This window comes from Notolepis coatsorum (assembly GCF_963971535.1).
Source record: "Notolepis coatsorum genome assembly, chromosome: 6".
NCBI classification, from domain to species: Eukaryota; Metazoa; Chordata; class Actinopteri; order Aulopiformes; family Paralepididae; genus Notolepis; species Notolepis coatsorum.
The window spans coordinates 10161531-10180929 of record NC_140170.1 but is presented as its reverse complement, the minus strand read 5'-3'; the positions used below and the strand labels follow the sequence as shown (position 1 = coordinate 10180929).

Below are 19399 nucleotides of genomic sequence, written 5' to 3'. Positions count from 1 at the left end.
CAGTGGCGAGGAGTAACGCGTGGGAGGCTCACGCTGCCCCCGATACTTCTTGATTCTGCTGTACCGGCGCACCAACCGACCTGTAGGAGTCGCTGTCCACAACGTCCGATCCCCACCCACCGGCTTTCCCACCCCCTAATACTGCCAATTGCCAATTGTATTAGTATGAACGACCAGCCAAGCCAGAAGCAACGGCGAGAGCTGGGCTCGAACCCAGCATCTCCTGCGATAGTGGCGAGTGCCTTGCCCACTGCGCCACTTAGCCGCCCTCTCTATCTCTGTTTTTTAAGGAGCTAACTGTCTCTATCTCTGTTTGTTAAGCCAGGAGCCTAACTGTCTCTGTCTCTGTTTGTTTAGGAGGACGGGCAGCATGTCTCCGACCAGAGGGCAGGATCTGAAAGCAGGTGCTGTGATCTTATCTGCTTCCTCCACCGCCCTCTGGTCCCAGAGCCTCTCTGGAGGGTTGAGCACGGCTCCCCGCAGAGCTTGGCCCCCGAGGTGATCACCAGCCTGGCCCTGAGGGTCCCTGGGGGGCCCTCCATACCAAGCAGACTCTCTGTAGGACAGATGACACCATAGAATAGAATAGAATAGAATAGAATAGAATAGAATAGAAATACTTTATTCATCCCGAGGGAAATTTGGCACTACAAATAAGATAAGATAAGATATTCCTTTATTGATCCCCTCAGGGAAATTCAGACATCATAGCAGCATGGGGGCGGGGGAGGGGAGGTACAGGTAGTAAAAACAAGCGGTGTAAACAATATAACAAGTCAATATAATTAACTATCTAACTAACTGAAATATACAGTATTCACAGTATCACATAAGGTGCAGTATGCTTACGGTAGTGTTATTGTCCTTTTTATGTTCCTAGTAGTTCTAGTTGGATGTCTGGCAGCAGTCCCTGCCCACTGTTGTGGAGCCTGATGGCCGCTGGTATGAAGTCAAGTCAAGTCAAGAATCAAGCGTTTTATTTGTCACGGCATACAAGCATACAGTGAAATGCGGGGGGTCTTGCCCGCTACGATTGTGCAATAATACAATAATAAGAATAGGATGAGAATAAGACATTTGTGCAATAATACAAGTAATAAGAATAAGACATAACAGGTATATGTACATAAAGTTTACAAAAAGCATGGTAAGACATGCTAAGGTCCTGCGATAGTGCAATACACTGTTAGCTACGGCTGAGGCACTGGGTCTTATGTACACTACTATACAATGCTATACTATACCATCTACAGTTATACTATGTGTCCTTATGCTAGCTTGCTATATCCATCTGTTTACTATACAAGAACCACTCCCGTGGCCTTTCATTGTGTAAAGTGACCGTTGAGTGTGAGCGTGTGCAGCATGTGTGTGTGTGTGTTCATGCTAAAGTGACTGCTAGTGTGTGAGCGTATACAGTGTGTGTGTTGTGTGTGTGCTCATGTGTGTGGAGAGTTCAGTGTTCAAGACTCTGATGGCCTGGGGGAAGAAGCTGAGCCGAAGTCTCTCTGTCCTAGCTGCTGGTGTTCGCAGGCGTTTGCTTGAACAGGCTGCGTGAATATTTTAGGCAACCAACTTGTGTTTAGTGTTTCTCTGATTGGCCACTACACCCATGTGACCGCGGCAGCGCGAGAGAGCTGCAGCGCGGAAATAGGCTGTCTATTGCCATTCTCTAAGACAAACTCTAACCTTAACCAGCTCCTTAACAGCGCCTAAACTTAACCCTTCTAACCTTAACCAACTCCGAAACAATGCCTAACCTTAACCTTAACCAACTCCGAAACAATGCTTAAAGTTAACATGCCTAAACTTAACTGGCGAAAGAATGCACGTTAAAAAAAATAAAAAATTGAAGGGAATCGAACTTGTCACCAACAGACCGCAGGATCCACAGCAAGGCAGCTAGTTGTCGATGTTGAAAGAGAGGGGATTAGGGCGGTTAGGTGGCCGAGCGGAGATTGCGTTCGTCACCAGCCCCGGAGCTGAGCTGGATTTGCCTGTTCGAATCCAGCTCACAGCTCCGGGGTTGTCACCAGCTTGGCTGGCCGTCTGCACTGATACAATTGGCTGTATCAGAGGGTGGGAGAAGCTGGCGGGGTGGGTCCGGGTCGTTGTAAACAGCGACTCCTACAGTTCGGTCGGGGCGCCTGCTAAGCGCGGATTGGACGTGAGGGGGATAGTGTGGTCCTCCCACACGCTACGCCCTCTCGATGAGAATCCGCGCTGCCAGGTGAAAAGAAGCGGTGATTGGCTGGACGTGTGTCGGAGGAAGCACGTGGTAGCCTCCACTCTCCCAGATGATCTGACTGTGGGGGGTAAGTGCGCAGCGACCAGGAAGGGACTGGGAATTGGCATACGACTAACATTGGGATGGGAGAAAATCGGAGGAAAATGGAGGGGGAAAAAGACCAATAAAAAAAAAAAAAAAAAAGAAAGAGAGGGGATTAATGCTGCCGCGACAGAGCTCCGCGGCAGAGTGCTGCTGCCGCGTCGCCGCGGGGGCGTGGCTAGACGCAAGTTGGGCGTGGCTAGACACAAGTTGGTTGCCTTTAATATTTAGGCGAACAGGCTGTTGTTGGGGTGGTTAGGGTCTTTCATTATTCTGCAGGCTTGTTATATAAGACCTGCAGGGGTGGTAGTGCAATACCCGTAGTACGCTCAGCTGAGCGCACCACTCTCTGTAGGGCCTTCTTGTCCTGTGCCGTGCTGTTTCCATACCAGGCAGTGATGTTTCCAGTCAAGATGCTCTCTACATCTCCGGAGTAGAAGGACTGGAGTATCTTCCCAGATACTCTGAACTTCCTTAACTGTCTCAGGTGGTAGAGGCGCTGCTTCGCCTTCTTTACGACTGAGTCTATGTTTGTTGTCCATGTCAGATCCTCTGAGATGTGGACCCCCAGGTACTTGAAGCTGCTCACCCTGTCCACGGTAGCCCTGTTTATCCTCAGTGGTGTGTGTGTCCCCTGCTGTGTTCTCCTAAAATCCACGATCAGCTCCTTGGTTTTACCAATGTTCAGGAGCAGGCTGTTGTCCTGGCACCAGCGTTCCAGTACCTCAACCTCCTCCCAGTAGGCCTTCTCGTCGTTGTCAGAGATCAGCCCCACCACCACTGTGTCGTCCGCAAACTTCACTATGAAGTTGGAGCTGAACTTGGCCACACAATAATGTGTGTATAGTGAATACAGCAGGGGGCTCAGGACACAGCCCTGGGGGGACCCGATACTCAGGGCGATGGTGTTGGAGGTCTGACCCCCCACCCTGACCGCCTGGGGTCTTTCACTCAGAAAGTCCAGTATCCAGGCGCTCAGATCCAGCTCGATCAGCTTGTCCACCAGTCTGGTGGGGCCTATGGTGTTGAACGCTGAGCTATAGTCAATGAACAACAGTCTCACATAGCCCCCCTTCTGGCAGTCTAGGTGAGAGAGGGTGCTGTGCAGTACTTGGGAGACTGCATCGTCAGTGGACCTGTTTGGCTTGTATGCAAATTGCATAGGGTCCATATCACTGGGGAGGGAGGCACAAATGTAATCCTTAACCAGCCTCTCAAAACATTTCATGACCACAGAGGTGAGTGCCACCAGTCTGTAGTCATGATTAAGACTTGTTGGGGAGGATTTCTTTGGTACCGGTGTTATAGTGGACACCTTGAAACAGGCAGGGACCACGGATTCAACCAGGGATAGATTAAATATGGTGGTGAACACTGGGGCTAGCTGGTTAGCACAGGACTTAAGTATACGTCCTGTTATCCCATCTGGGCCAGCTGCCTTTCTGGTGTTCACCCGCATAAATATGAAGGACTGGCCGAGGCGGTTAGTTGAGTGTCGGGGGGGTATGATTCTGTGACTGAACGTGCTTCTCATCTTGACTAGCTCATCATAGAGGGGGTGGGAGGGATTCTCCAGGATAGCAGCCAGCTTCCTTCTCATGCCCCTCTCTTTCACCACCTCTAGTCTGACCAGCTCGACTCCCACCACGGAGCTGGCCTTCCTCACCAGCTTGTTCAGTTTGTTGGTGTCCCTCGAGTTGATGTAGATGTATAGTAAACAGTAAACATTTAGGTAGACAAAAACAAAGTCACGAATAAGAATAAAAATAAGCCTAATAATAAAATACGGTCCAGGATATACATTTCCTATGTTATTATGTATATCCATTCTAATATAAAATATACAGTAAAAATATACAGAAATATACAGTAAAGTGTAAAATTGTACAATGTTGGGTTAAAAGTAAAAGTAAAAGTCCAGGAAGATAGTACCGTCACCCTGTGCTCAGTGATGCAGTGAGGCACAGTGATGCGTTATAAAGTCTGATGGCTGTCGGAATGAAGGACTTCCTGTGCCATTCAGTGCTACATCTAGGGAGTCTTGTGTCACCATAAAGTGTCACCATAGTGTCTTTATACCTGTATATCACTGTACATATTAATACTACAACTCTGTACATACATCTGATTAGCACTATTACTCAGTAGTTCTAATTTATATACAGTATTTTATACCCAGTTGAATCACCTGTACATTGGATATTACTGTTGCACTTTACTGTTACATTTGAACTCTGGTTGGACGTCAAACTTATTTTAGTTGTACTGTACTTGTGCTGCATGATGAAAATACATTTTAATCTAATCCAATCTGATCTGATGTAGTTTCATGTTTCATGTAGTTATTGCTTACACACACACACACACACACACACACACACACACACACACACACACACACACACACACACACACACACACACACACACACACACACACACACACACACACACACACACACACACACACACACACACACACACCAAACTTTAGGCTCCTAGACCTAGGCTAGGCCATGAACTGCGGCTGCAAGTGGGGGTGGGAACTTTTGTGAATCAACTGACAGAGTGAGCTATAGAGCTGCTGGTCGCAACTAACAAATACAATGCGTTTATAATATATTATTATTTGGGCCATGGTTTTCAGACTGAGCTTCCTGACGTTCATTTTAGACACCCTGCAATGCATGTTAAGGTCGCCACCTTGTGGTCACAAGTGTCCACTACACTACACTACAGAGGTGAGGAGAATAATGAAATAAATAAATCAAGTGGAAGTGCTGTTACTTCAATACAATAACAATACTTGCCTAGCAGGAATACTTGGAGCAGCACAAACTGCAGTACTTAGTTTAAAATGAAAAACCCTACACTGTAATAATAGTAATCATAATCATATAACTCTATGATAGCATGTACAATAATGATGTATATACCGAATATATACATTTATGTATTTATATTTACAGCATATATATCCATATCTGTCTGAATATACCTGCATATAATTATTCTATACACATATACTTATACACCTGCATATAACCCATATAACTCTGTGTGATGTACAATAATGCTGTATATACCGTATATATTTATTTATTATTACTGTATATATATATATATATATATATATATCCACATCTGTCTGAACATACAGTCCAACAACCATGTCTATACTACTATATACTATGTACTCTGCTACCATGTCTATACTATCTACTATGTACTATGCTACCATGTATATACTACTATCTACCATGTCTATACTACTATCTACCATGTCTACTACCTGGACAAGAGGCAGGGGAACTATGTGAGAATGCTGTTCATCGACTACAGCTCAGCATTCAATACCATAGTCCCCTCCAAACTCATAGCCAAGCTCAGGGACCTGGGCTTGAACTATGACCTCTGCCAGTGGGTCCTGGACTTCCTGACGGGCAGACCCCAGGTGGTAAGAGCAGGCAACTGCACCTCCTCATCCATCACGCTCAACATAGGGGCCCCCCAGGGCTGTGTTCTGAGCCCCCTCCTCTACTCCCTGTACACACATGACTGCGTGGCACAGCGGAACAACAACACAATCATCAAATTTGCTGATGACACAGTAGTGGTGGGCCTGATCTCTGCCAACGACGAGAGGGCCTACCTGGAAGAGGTAGAGAATCTGTCACAGTGGTGTCAGGAGAACTGCCTCTCCCTGAACGTCAGCAAAACAAAAGAGATGATTGTGGACTTCAGGAGGTCGGGGGTCAAGGACTACAGCCCCCTCAGCATCGACGGGGCACCGGTTGAGAGAGTGAACAGTTTCAAGTACCTCGGAGCCCACATATCCGAGGACTTGACATGGACCACACACATTGACAGTGTTGTGAAGAAGGCACGACAACGCCTCTACTTCCTCAGGCGCCTAAGGAAGTTCCAAGTCAGTCAGAAGATCCTTAGGAACTTCTACTCATGTACAATAGAGAGCATCCTGACTGGCAACATCACCTCCTGGTTTGGGAATAGCACTGCACAAGACCGTAGCAGACTACAAAGAGTGACACGTTCAGCCGAACGCACAATTGGAGGGGGGCTTCCCACCCTCCAGAACATTTACAACAAGCGGTGCAGGGGGAAGGCTAAGAGAATTATTAAGGACTCGAGCCACCCGAACAACTGCCTCTTTGAACTGCTGCGGTCAGGCAAGCGATACCGGAGTCTTAAGGCGAGCACAGAAAGACTCAGAAGAAGCTTCTATCCCCAGGCCATCAGGCTGCTAAACGAACAATAAACACTATGCAACAACCATCAAATGCACACAGCACACACACCCACACGCACACACTCACTTAAACCACACAAACACACTTTATATTTATTGATAAAGGATTTGCACTACAACTCGTACACCCACTGTAAATTGTACCTAAATTGCACCTCATCCCATTTCTGCCTTGCACTATATAGTATTGTATTAGTACACTGCACAGTATTGTATATTATATGGTAACTCAGTTACGTCTATTCTGCATCGAACATTGTACATATGTCTATACTGAACACTGTGACCTCATTTTTTTTTACTTCTAATTTACATGCTATACTATGTTATTTTATTTCATACTTATCTTGTCTAGCACAGTCTCTGGAGCGTAACAGTAAGAAGCATTTTGTATAAAAGTATTCTGTACTTCTGTATGACAACTATTAAAGAAACTTGAAACTTGAAACTTGAACTATCTACTATGTACTATACTGCCATGTCTATACTACTATCTACTATCTACTATGCTACTATGCTATATGTCTATATTACTATCTACTATGTACTATACTGCCATATCTATACTACTATCTACCATGTCTATACTACTATCTACTATGTCTATACTACTATCTACTATGTACTATGCTAATATGTGACCGATCGTATGGTACTCCTCTTGCGTTGTGTAATTTGTCGATGCCCAGAGGGAGAGTCGAACACGGGTCTCCCAGACCGTCTGCTGATCTCTGAGAAGAACAAGTTACAGGTTGAAAAAACCCTCAGCTCTGAACTCGGCAGAATCTGCACCTGGCTCGCTGATAACAAACTATCATTACACCTGGGCAAAACAGAGTCCATTCTCTTCTGATCAAGTAACAAACTCAAACTGATGTAAACAAGACAAACACCTACCCAACCTCCTCCAATGTACAGTTTCTTCCCCCTCAAATGTATACTCTCTTTTTAGACTATTTTTGTACTCATGAACAGTACTGTATATTTGTAGATCTGGTATGTCATAAATGTCTAGATGTAACAGTACTGTCTATCTGTATGTCATGTATGTCATGATGAATTGAAAATGGGGGACCCTGATGTAAACAAGACAGAAGTCTTTCTCTGGTCTGCATCCCCTTAACAATTGTGTGTATTGAGCCGTACTGTATTGTACCCATTCTGCAATCTGTTAAATAAAGTTTTCATTCATTCATTCATTCATTCATTCATTCATTCATTCATTCATTCATTCATTCATTCATTCATTCATTCATTCATTGTTAATCAGTAATCAAGAGATTACATTTAGAAAGTAACTCCCGCAGCCCCGGCCTGTGTGATGATGTTAATATGTCTCTGTTGTTTTGTAGAAGCTGCACCGCGGCCCTTTATCTCACCAGCGGTACAACTGCTTTTGTCTTTGGTCTTTTGAGCCGCTCGGCCCCCTGGGAGCAGAACCCGCTCGGCCCCCTGGGAGCAGAACCCGCTCGGCCCCCTGGGAGCAGAACCCGCTCGGCCCCCTGGGAGCAGAACCCGCTCGGCCCCCTGGAGGCTGGGAGCAGAGCAGCACGTCAGATAAACCAGGACACGGATGCTAACAGCCAAAGGTATTATGTCTAAAAAAAGAAGAAGAAAAGAAAGAATAAAGGGAATCTAAATGTTTGCCCTCCTCCTCCCCTCCGGGAGACGCTACAGGAACCCCGAGTCAAGCAGACTCAGGAACAGCTTCTGTATGAGGAATTGAAAATGGGGGACCCTGATATAAACAAGACGAACGTCTTTCTCTGGTCTGCATCCCCTTAACAATTGTGTGTATTGAGCCGTACTGTATTGTACCCCATTCTGCTAATCTGTTAATAAAGTTTTCAATCAATTCAATCAATCAATCAATCAATCAATCAATCAATCAATCAATCAATCAATCAATCAATCAATCAATCAATCATTCAATCAATCAATCAATTATTTCCTCCAGCTGTCATCTCCCTGAACTCTGTACCACATTGACACCCTAGGCTCTGTTTCCCATACTGTATGAACTTTGACCTCTGTTGCCTATACTTAATTTATACCGACCCACTGCTTTTACTGTCTACAACTGCCCTATAGTATGAGGTAGGTAGTTATGATTATTATGATTACTATGATACACCCATATACTCTGCATGTACAATAGTGATGTATATACCGAATATATAGATTTATATATTTATATTTACAGCATATATCCACCATCTGTCTGTACTGTACATACCTATAATCATTTTTACATATCTGTAGATACTATATCTAAATCTGTACATATCCCTTACTTACTCTTACTAGTTACACTGCGCTGGCCAGTATGGCTTACTACCATAGTGTCTTCTATATATCTATCATGGTACATATTAATACTACAATACGCTTTTTGTATTACAAACAGTACTGTATTTGTAAATCTGGTATGTCATACATGTATAGATGTAGCAGTAATGTCTATCTGTATGTCATGTATGTTATATATGTTATGATGATAAACAAGACGAAAGTCTTTCTGCATCGCCTTAACAATTGTGTGTATTGAGCCGTACTGTATTGTACCCATTCTGCAATCTGTTAATACAATTTTCAATCAATGAATCAATCAATCAATACATAGAATGTATATTTTTAATTTGTAAAAAAAACATTAAATTAAAACAGAAATAGAATAACACTATCTCTCTTCTATTCCCTGTCTGCCATCATTCCTTATTGTTTTGTTATTTTTGACATACAACAACACCTCGTCTGTCCGTGATTGGACGGGAGAGTCATGAATATTCATGAGTGTACCCGGAAGTAAGGCGTCGCTGCTGCTCTGCTGTCGAGTCACCTCTGAGTGACGGCCCGGAGGAAAACAAAACGCTAGAATGCTGAGAACCGGAGGCTCAGACCAAGACCAGGATCGTTATTATTATTAGACTGAACCCCCTGTTTATGAAAAAAACATCGAGGTCGGAATCATCATCAGTAGCTTTGTGTCCAAAAAGATGATGGAAGAAATCGACAGGTTTCAAGTGCCTCCTGTGAACGGAGAGACGCAGCCCCTGGTAAGAAGAGGAGATCCTGCACAATTTATGCAAATTCTGTTTCTCTGATTGCATTATTTTACAATATGCATTGCTTATTATATTTACAACAACCGGGATACACGGCAATGCGTACGGCCAATGCACAAGCAATTGATCATTTCACATTTAGGATGTTGTGATGCCACGGATCGATAATAAGAGAGAGATGATGATGAACACAGCAGCTGTTTACTTTTGTGTTCTGGATGAATGCAGGGAGATTATAATAATAACCTATCATCCCACGATGAACCGTAAAGAGACAAACCACACAGTGACATGTCTTCTTCTCTTCTGCGCCTCTTTCCATCCGTTTCTGGCCAGGATCCATAATAATATATGGAGATATAACAAGCCAGGGCCATGCACAGACATTTTGGGGGGGGCATGCTAAAAAATAAAAGGGGGCCCTCACCCCATTTGCCCCCCCCCCCCCCCCCCCCCACCATCCATCACTCACTCACTATGTTTTGAATTGATATGGTGTATATTCTTGTGGATACTAGTACTATACATTTACATACTCTACTACTTGATAGAATTTCAATTAAAATATGAATACAATTAACAAAAATAGCACTTTTTTGACTCTGATGGCAAATAGGGCAGGGGCTCAAGCAAGCCCCCCTTGGACCCTGTCTATGCACATGCCTGAGAATAGCACTCATTCACACCGTTTTCATGATGACATTTGAGTGTTTCTAGTGACGTCCAAACCCAACCCCCTCCAATGTACAGTCCCCCCCCCCCCCCCACCCGCCTACCCAACCCCCCCCCCACCCAACCCCCTCCAATGTACAGTTCCCCCCCACCCCACACCTACCCAACCCCCCACCCCACCTACCCAACCTCCTCCAATGTACAGTTTCTTCCCCCTCAAATGTATACTCTCTTTTTAGACAATTTTTGTACTCATGAACAGTACTGTATATTTGTAGATCTGGTATGTCATAAATGTCTAGATGTAACAGTACTGTCTTATCTGTATGTCATGTATGTTATGATGAATTGAAAATGGGGGACCCTGATGTAAACAAGACGGAAGTCTTTCTCTGGTCTCCATCCCCTTAACAATTGTGTGTATTGAGCCGTACTATATTGTACCCATTCTGCTAATCTGTTAATACAATTTGCAATCAATCAATCAATCAATCACGTGTTACCCGGGGATGGTCGCGGTGCCCAATTAGTGGCGAGTCCAACCCAATAAAAACGGTGTGTGAATGAGTGCTCTCTGTCTCAGGCGTGTAGAACAGGCGATGTTGCAGAGACTGCGAGGCTGTGACTGATGGCTGGCTGGCCAGAGAGGTGGCTGGCTGTTATGATTGGATGGCTAGGTTCAGCTGCTCACAATCCACAGGAAAAAAAAAAGACTATTCATAGTGTGCTTAACCAGCCAGTGAAATCAAATCACAATAGATATTTGCTGCGACCGAGGGCATACAATGCGTGAGGGGCATGCCGTGCCATCTGGGTTATAAGGGCCTGACTTGTTGTATGTTGTAGTAGTGTAAGACCATCTGTGAAATCAGACTGAGCCTCTTTTTTAATGTTATGCTTATAATCTTTCTGCTGTGTTTACCATTATTACCACGTCGTAGATGATATTGATATACAAGCAGATCGATTGTCATCATGCAGCATACAGTAAGTACAAGTTTGGCATCCAGCCAGAGTGCACATGTAACAGTAAAGTGCAATAGTAATATACAATGTGCAGGTGATTAAACTGGGTATAACATATATAAATCAGTATTACTGAGTAATAGTGCTATCAGATGTATGTACAGAGTTGTGCTATTAATATGTACAGTGATACAGGTATAAACACACTATGATAGTAAGTCGTACTGACCAGCAGCGTAACTACTAGTAAGAATAGGTAAGGGATATGTACAGTTAATATATAGATATAGTATCTAACAGATATGTAAAAAGGATTATATGCAGGTATGTACAGACAGGATATATTATATATATACTGTAAGAATAAATATATATATTTGTATATACAGTTATATGCAGGTGTATAAGTAGGTATAGAAGCATTATATGCAGGTATTTATAGGCAAATATAAATGTATGGTATATACAGCACTATTGTATATCCATGCTATCATACAGAGTTATATGGATAGACTATTAGTATGAGGTAGGTAGTTAAGATTGTTATGATTACAGTGTAGGGCTGTTGTAGACACAACATAGGCTTATTATAACCTTTGTGATTACCATTACTATCACGTAGATGATATTGATATGCAAGCGTGATTCTCCCCACTTCAAGCTCCAACAGCTGTCCCTTTGAAAGCGATGGCTGTAGGGGGTAGTGGGGTAATCTTTTTTTTTATATATTTCTTTGTTATGCGTCTATTCATTCCGTTTAAACCAATGGGGTTTTTCTTCACAGTGGCAGATAAAGATTAGGCTACATTAATATTATAGTATTAAAACTGATGAGTTATATTCATTAAACAAAGTTGATTTAATAAAAAAAAAAAAACTTATTTAATCACTTTTAATCTAATTTGAATATCTTTTTTTAAATGAAAAACGAAGGTTCGAACGTCCGTTCGAAAAACCCTGACGAAGTTCGAAGCCCAAAAACAGGCTTCGGGGAAACAGCTCTAGTAGGTAGTGAGGTAAAGTGATGTCTGTAGGTAGTAGTGAGGTAAAGTGATGTCTGTAGGTAGTAGTGAGGTAAAGTGATGGCTGTAGGTAGTAGTGAGGTAAAGTGATGGCTGTAGGTAGTAGTGAGGTAAAGTGGTGGCTGTAGGTAGTAGTGAGGTAAAGTGATGTCTGTAGGTAGTAGTGAGGTAAAGTGATGTCTGTAGGTAGTAGTGAGGTAAAGTGATGGCTGTAGGTAGTAGTGAGGTAAAGTGATGTCTGTAGGTAGTAGTGAGGTAAAGTGATGTCTGTAGGTAGTAGTGAGGTAAAGTGATGTCTGTAGGTAGTAGTGAGGTAAAGTGATGACTGTAGGTAGTAGTGAGGTAAAGTGATGTCTGTAGGTAGTAGTGAGGTAAAGTGGTGGCTGTAGGTAGTAGTGAGGTAAAGTGATGTCTGTAGGTAGTAGTGAGGTAAAGTGATGTCTGTAGGTAGTAGTGAGGTAAAGTGATGTCTGTAGGTAGTAGTGAGGTACAGTGATGTCTGTAGGTAGTAGTGAGGTAAAGTGATGTCTGTAGGTAATAGTGAGGTAAAGTGATGGCTGTAGGTAGTAGTGAGGTAAAGTGATGTCTGTAGGTAGTAGTGAGGTAAAGTGGTGGCTGTAGGTAGTAGTGAGGTAAAGTGGTGGCTGTAGGTAGTAGTGAGGTAAAGTGATGGCTGTAGGTAGTAGTGAGGTAAAGTGATGTCTGTAGGTAGTAGTGAGGTAAAGTGATGTCTGTAGGTAGTAGTGAGGTAAAGTGATGTCTGTAGGTAGTAGTGAGGTAAAGTGATGACTGTAGGTAGTAGTGAGGTAAAGTGATGTCTGTAGGTAGTAGTGAGGTAAAGTGGTGGCTGTAGGTAGTAGTGAGGTAAAGTGATGTCTAGGTAGTAGTGAGGTAAAGTGATGTCTGTAGGTAGTAGTGAGGTAAAGTGATGTCTGTAGGTAGTAGTGAGGTAAAGTGATGTCTGTAGGTAGTAGTGAGGTAAAGTGATGGCTGTAGGTAGTAGTGAGGTAAAGTGATGTCTGTAGGTAGTAGTGAGGTAAAGTGATGGCTGTAGGTAGTAGTGAGGTAAAGTGATGTCTGTAGGTAGTAGTGAGGTAAAGTGGTGGCTGTAGGTAGTAGTGAGGTAAAGTGATGTCTGTAGGTAGTAGTGAGGTAAAGTGATGTCTGTAGGTAGTAGTGAGGTAAAGTGATGTCTGTAGGTAGTAGTGAGGTACAGTGATGTCTGTAGGTAGTAGTGAGGTAAAGTGATGTCTGTAGGTAGTAGTGAGGTAAAGTGATGTCTGTAGGTAGTAGTGAGGTAAAGTGATGACTGTAGGTAGTAGTGAGGTAAAGTGATGTCTGTAGGTAGTAGTGAGGTAAAGTGGTGGCTGTAGGTAGTAGTGAGGTAAAGTGATGTCTGTAGGTAGTAGTGAGGTAAAGTGATGTCTGTAGGTAGTAGTGAGGTAAAGTGATGTCTGTAGGTAGTAGTGAGGTAAAGTGATGTCTGTAGGTAGTAGTGAGGTAAAGTGGTGGCTGTAGGTAGTAGTGAGGTAAAGTGATGTCTGTAGGTAGTAGTGAGGTAAAGTGATGTCTGTAGGTAGTAGTGAGGTAAAGTGATGTCTGTAGGTAATAGTGAGGTAAAGTGATGTCTGTAGGTAGTAGTGAGGTAAAGTGATGGCTGTAGGTAGTAGTGAGGTAAAGTGATGTCTGTAGGTAGTAGTGAGGTAAAGTGATGTCTGTAGGTGGTAGTGAGGTAAAGTGATGTCTGTAGGTGGTAGTGAGGTAAAGTGATGTCTGTAGGTAGTAGTGAGGTAAAGTGATGTCTGTAGGTAGTAGTGAGGTAAAGTGATGTCTGTAGGTAGTAGTGAGGTAAAGTGATGACTGTAGGTAGTAGTGAGGTAAAGTGGTGGCTGTAGGTAGTAGTGAGGTAAAGTGATGTCTGTAGGTAGTAGTGAGGTAAAGTGATGTCTGTAGGTAGTAGTGAGGTAAAGTGATGTCTGTAGGTAGTAGTGAGGTAAAGTGATGTCTGTAGGTAGTAGTGAGGTAAAGTGATGACTGTAGGTAGTAGTGAGGTAAAGTGGTGGCTGTAGGTAGTAGTGAGGTAAAGTGATGTCTGTAGGTAGTAGTGAGGTAAAGTGATGTCTGTAGGTAGTAGTGAGGTAAAGTGATGTCTGTAGGTAGTAGTGAGGTAAAGTGATGTCTGTAGGTAGTAGTGAGGTAAAGTGATGGCTGTAGGTAGTAGTGAGGTAAAGTGATGGCTGTAGGTGGTAGTGAGGTAAAGTGATGTCTGTAGGTAGTAGTGAGGTAAAGTGATGTCTGTAGGTAGTAGTGAGGTACAGTGATGTCTGTAGGTGGTAGTGAGGTAAAGTGAGGTCTGTCTGTAGTAGTGAGGTAAAGTGATGTCTGTCTGTAGTAGTGAGGTAAAGTGATGTCTGTCTGTAGGTAGTAGTGAGGTACAGTGATGTCTGTAGGTAGTAGTGAGGTAAAGTGATGTCTGTCTGTAGGTAGTAGTGAGGTAAAGTGATGTCTGTAGGTAGTAGTGAGGTAAAGTGATGGCTGTAGGTAGTAGTGAGGTAAAGTGATCACGGTATATCATGATACAATTTTTCATATAGTTTTTTATTAGTATAAAAAAAATGATTTATTTTGTATTATTATTTAAAGGGGAACTATCTTATAAATGGCCTTTTTCAGTGTTTAGCATTGTTTCCTAGCTATGTGGACTTATATTAATATGATCTGTCTCTAATTCTCATATTGGCGCATTCTTCCTATTCTCCTCTCACAATATTCACCCTCACTGAACTGAGTCATCTGAAAATGTGCTGATTTGTGATGTCAGAGAGACTCAGCTGCATAATAATGTGGCAGATGCCACCAGGCCACACAGTGGTTTAGGAGCCCAGCCTCAAAACGGCTCGAGATCTTGAGGTAGAAAAATGCTGTTTTTGAGGACTTGATTAGAAATACAAAACAATGAATTAAAAAAAATTATAATTACAGAGGTGTTCCATAAACTCACAGGAATTGTGTAAAAGTGCCCAAATAGTGAAAGAAATAGTAAAATAGTTCCCCTTTAAACAACAAATGTATGTTTATTTAGCAGCAATTCTTTGTCGTAGCCGCCATCTTTAGTGTTACAGCCCCTCACACTCCAGTTCTCAGGCTGCAGCTGGTTTGAAAGCGATTCAAGTACCAAAAGAACAGTGGCGGAGTTGTACAGTTCTGGCTCTGCTAGTTTCTTTTCTATCTTTTGGCGCTTTTTTGGTTGACAAACCACCGCACAAGGACCTCTTAAGTGGTCACTTGTGATATTATCTAGTCTTTGGGACCTCTTACGTGGTCACTTGTGATATTATCTAGTCTTTGGGACCTCTTAAGTGGTCACTTGTGATATTATCTAGTCTTTGGGACCTCTTAAGTGGTCACTTGTGATATTATCTAGTCTTTGGGACCTTAAGTGGTCACTTGTGATATTATCTAGTCTTTGGGACCTCTTACGTGGTCACTTGTGATATTATCTAGTCTTTGGGACCTCTTACGTGGTCACTTGTGATATTATCTAGTCTTTGGGACCTCTTACGTTGTCACTTGTGATATTATCTAGTCTTTGGGACCTCTTACGTGGTCACTTGTGATATTATCTAGTCTTTGGGACCTCTTACGTGGTCACTTGTGATATTATCTAGTCTTTGGGACCTCTTAAGTGGTCACTTGTGATATTATCTAGTCTTTGGGACCTCTTAAGTGGTCACTTGTGATATTATCTAGTCTTTGGGACCTCTTACGTGGTCACTTGTGATATTATCTAGTCTTTGGGACCTCTTAAGTGGACACTTGTGATATTATCTAGTCTTTGGGACCTCTTACGTGGTCACTTGTGATATTATCTAGTCTTTGGGACCTCTTACGTGGTCACTTGTGATATTATCTAGTCTTTGGGACCTCTTAAGTGGTCACTTGTGATATTATCTAGTCTTTGGGACCTCTTAAGTGGTCACTTGTGATATTATCTAGTCTTTGGGACCTCTTAAGTGGTCACTTGTGATATTATCTAGTCTTTGGGACCTCTTAAGTGGTCACTGGTGATATTATCTAGTCTTTGGGACCTCTTAAGTGGTCACTTGTGATATTATCTAGTCTTTGGGACCTCTTACGTGGTCACTTGTGATATTATCTAGTCTTTGGGACCTCTTAAGTGGTCACTGGTGATATTATTTAGTCTTTGGAACCTCTTAAGTTGTCACTCGCGATATTTTTTTTGTCTTTCCTCATTTCCTGCCAACAAAGCAGAGACAGAGACCAACTCCCTTCTTTACATTCGAACGGGACTTAATGGGATTTCCGGTGTTCAGGGGATTCTTTATCAGAATACTTTACTACACGTGTGTGGTTAATGGTGTTCGAGTCCTGTCCCTCCCTGAGGGCTACAAGAAAATCTGGGCTAATTCATCATCCGCCCGTCAAGTATAAGTGAAAGTACAGACGGGCGCAATTTAGCTAAACCTTTTCTTGGCCGCTCTCTCCGTTGACTTTCACAGTGAAAGTCAAATTGCACGGCGGAGATGAATGGCATTTTCTTTTTACCCGTCGTCCCTCGAAATAGAGGTGTGTACATTTCACATGTAAACAAAGCTTTTACAGCTGTCATAAACTTTCGGGCAGGCCTAGTCGTAGGTTCCAGGTTAGAGGTGCTGTGAGTGTGAGTGATATTTTTGTTCTGCGAATAAGTGTTAAATAGATCTATATTCCGACAGCCGTGTCTGGTCAGTAACATGGCAGTAAACAGATATCCCTGATATAGAGTGTCTGGTCAGTAACATGGGTCTCCCAGTCCCTCCACTCTGCAGTAAACAGCCATCACTGATATAGAGTGTCTGGTCAGTAACATGGGTCTCCCAGTCCCTCCACTCTGCAGTAAACAGCCATCACTGATATAGAGTGTCTGGTCAGTAACATGGGTCTCCCAGTCCCTCCACTCTGCAGTAAACAGCCATCACTGATATAGAGTGTGTGGTCAGTAACATGGGTCTCCCAGTCCCTCCACTCTGCAGTAAACAGCCATCACTGATATAGAGTGTCTGGTCAGTAACATGGGTCTCCCAGTCCCTCCACTCTGCAGTAAACAGCCATCACTGATACAGAGTGTCTGGTCAGTAACATGGGTCTCCCAGTCCCTCCACTCTGCAGTAAACAGCCATCATTGATACAGAGTGTCTGGTCAGTAACATGGGTCTCCCAGTCCCTCCACTCTGCAGTAAACAGACATCACTGATATAGAGTGTCTGGTCAGTAACATGGGTCTCCCAGTCCCTCCACTCTGCAGTAAACAGCCATCACTGATATAGAGTGTCTGGTCAGTAACATGGGTCTCCCAGTCCCTCCACTCTGCAGTAAACAGCCATCACTGATACAGAGTGTCTGGTCAGTAACATGGGTCTCTCAGTCCCTCCACTCTGCAGTAAACAGTCATCACTGATATAGAGTGTCTGGTCAGTAACATGGGTCTCCCAGTCCCTCCACTCTGCAGTAAACAGCCATCACTGATATAGAGTGTCTGGTCAGTAACATGGGTCTCCCAGTCCCTCCACTCTGCAGTAAACAACCATCACTGATATAGTGTCTGGTCAGTAACATGGGTCTCCCAGTCCCTCCACTCTGCAGTAAACAGCCATCACTGATATAGAGTGTCTGGTCAGTAACATGGGTCTCCCAGTCCCTCCACTCTGCAGTAAACAGCCATCACTGATATAGAGTGTCTGGTCAGTAACATGGGTCTCCCAGTCCCTCCACTCTGTCAGAATGTAGAATATAGGCTAAGCGGTGGTAAAAGGCAATTTTTTTTAGGCTGTCTTTTAAAACAGGCTAAACTTCGTTTTGGCTTCTAATGTTCCGAGACATATTACATTTAATTTGTTAGGCTATTTGAATACACCAGCCCTAAATGGTGGATTCAAATAGCCTAACATTTATACAAATATATAAATATGTCTCAGAACATTGGCGGGGACACTGGACAGCCAGCTGAAGCGCGCCGTGGGCCATACATCCCAAACGTTGTAATCCTGCGTCTTGACCACGTTTCGGGCATTATCACGGAGTATGACATGAATATTTTCTTTCGGAATATGCCACGTCTGGAACATATTCTAGAACGCTGTTGCCATGCCAGCGCTGCAGCAGTATGGGAGCCGGAGAACTCTTGGTAATGCAGGAGCGCTTTACGGAGTTGGAAGTCTGCGTCAATCCACTGTCATGGGGCTGACATCAGAGCTCCAAATATCACTGGTAAAGCTAATTGAAGAAACGTCTTCTTTCAGAAGGCTATCAATGTGCGAATACACTGCCTGGTATAGAGCTCGGGTACAGGGCAATGTCTGAAAAATACGTGCGACCTGGGAGAGTGTAACGCGGTCGTCGAGCCCTATTATTATTTTCTCTCTATATATATATATATATAGTTTTATTTGTAAGATATATATTTACTGTTGACCTGATAGTGTTTTATTGTTCGCCCGTATATGCTCCTTGTATCGCCGCTGCTTACAGCGCACGTTGGAACGGAGACAAAGTTATACCGTTCGTTTTGTATATACAGCTGAGCCACTCGGGGAGACAAAGATAACCGTTAATTGGAGAATAAAAGTGAGGAGAGAGAGGTGTTTTGCTACAGCGCTGTGTAACGTTGGTGTTGTGGTGTCGCCAAGGGAGCTCCTCCCGCAGCGATCTGCCGACGGCGACGGGCAGGGGATAACGGAGACAGAATAGACCTTTTAGACTGAGTTCGGTAATATTAGTGATATTTATCTGCCACTGTGAAGAAAAACCCCATTGGTTTAAACAGAATGAATAAATAAAAAAAAAAAATATAATTTTTTTTATTAAGAATTTAATATTCTAATGTTGATTACTTGATTTAGAATTCGAATGCCAACGGTACGAACGAAGGTCCGAACGTTCGAACGTTTGGACTCAGCCCTACTACGTATCGATATTTCCCCCCCCCCACCGCTACTCTGAACCGCACTCTGATGCTGCTGCTGAAGGGTCCCGGCTCCTCTCTGCCATGTAGCCGTCCTGCGAGGACACAGAGCGAT

The 19399-nt window shown here is 43.4% G+C and overlaps 1 protein-coding gene across 4 annotated transcripts in view; it reads left to right on the top strand.

Moving 5' to 3' along the window:
- The first annotated feature begins 9457 nt into the window (after window positions 1–9457).
- Window positions 9458–19399, top strand: part of fam219aa (family with sequence similarity 219 member Aa) — a 61609-nt gene continuing 51667 nt past the window's right edge. For all 4 annotated transcript variants that reach the window (XM_084317710.1, XM_084317709.1, XM_084317708.1 and 1 more), the window contains exon 1: window positions 9458–9654. In XM_084317710.1, the coding sequence (XP_084173836.1) occupies window positions 9595–9654 (60 nt within the window). In that variant the 5' untranslated portion in view covers window positions 9458–9594. The remainder of the gene's footprint in view (window positions 9655–19399) is intronic.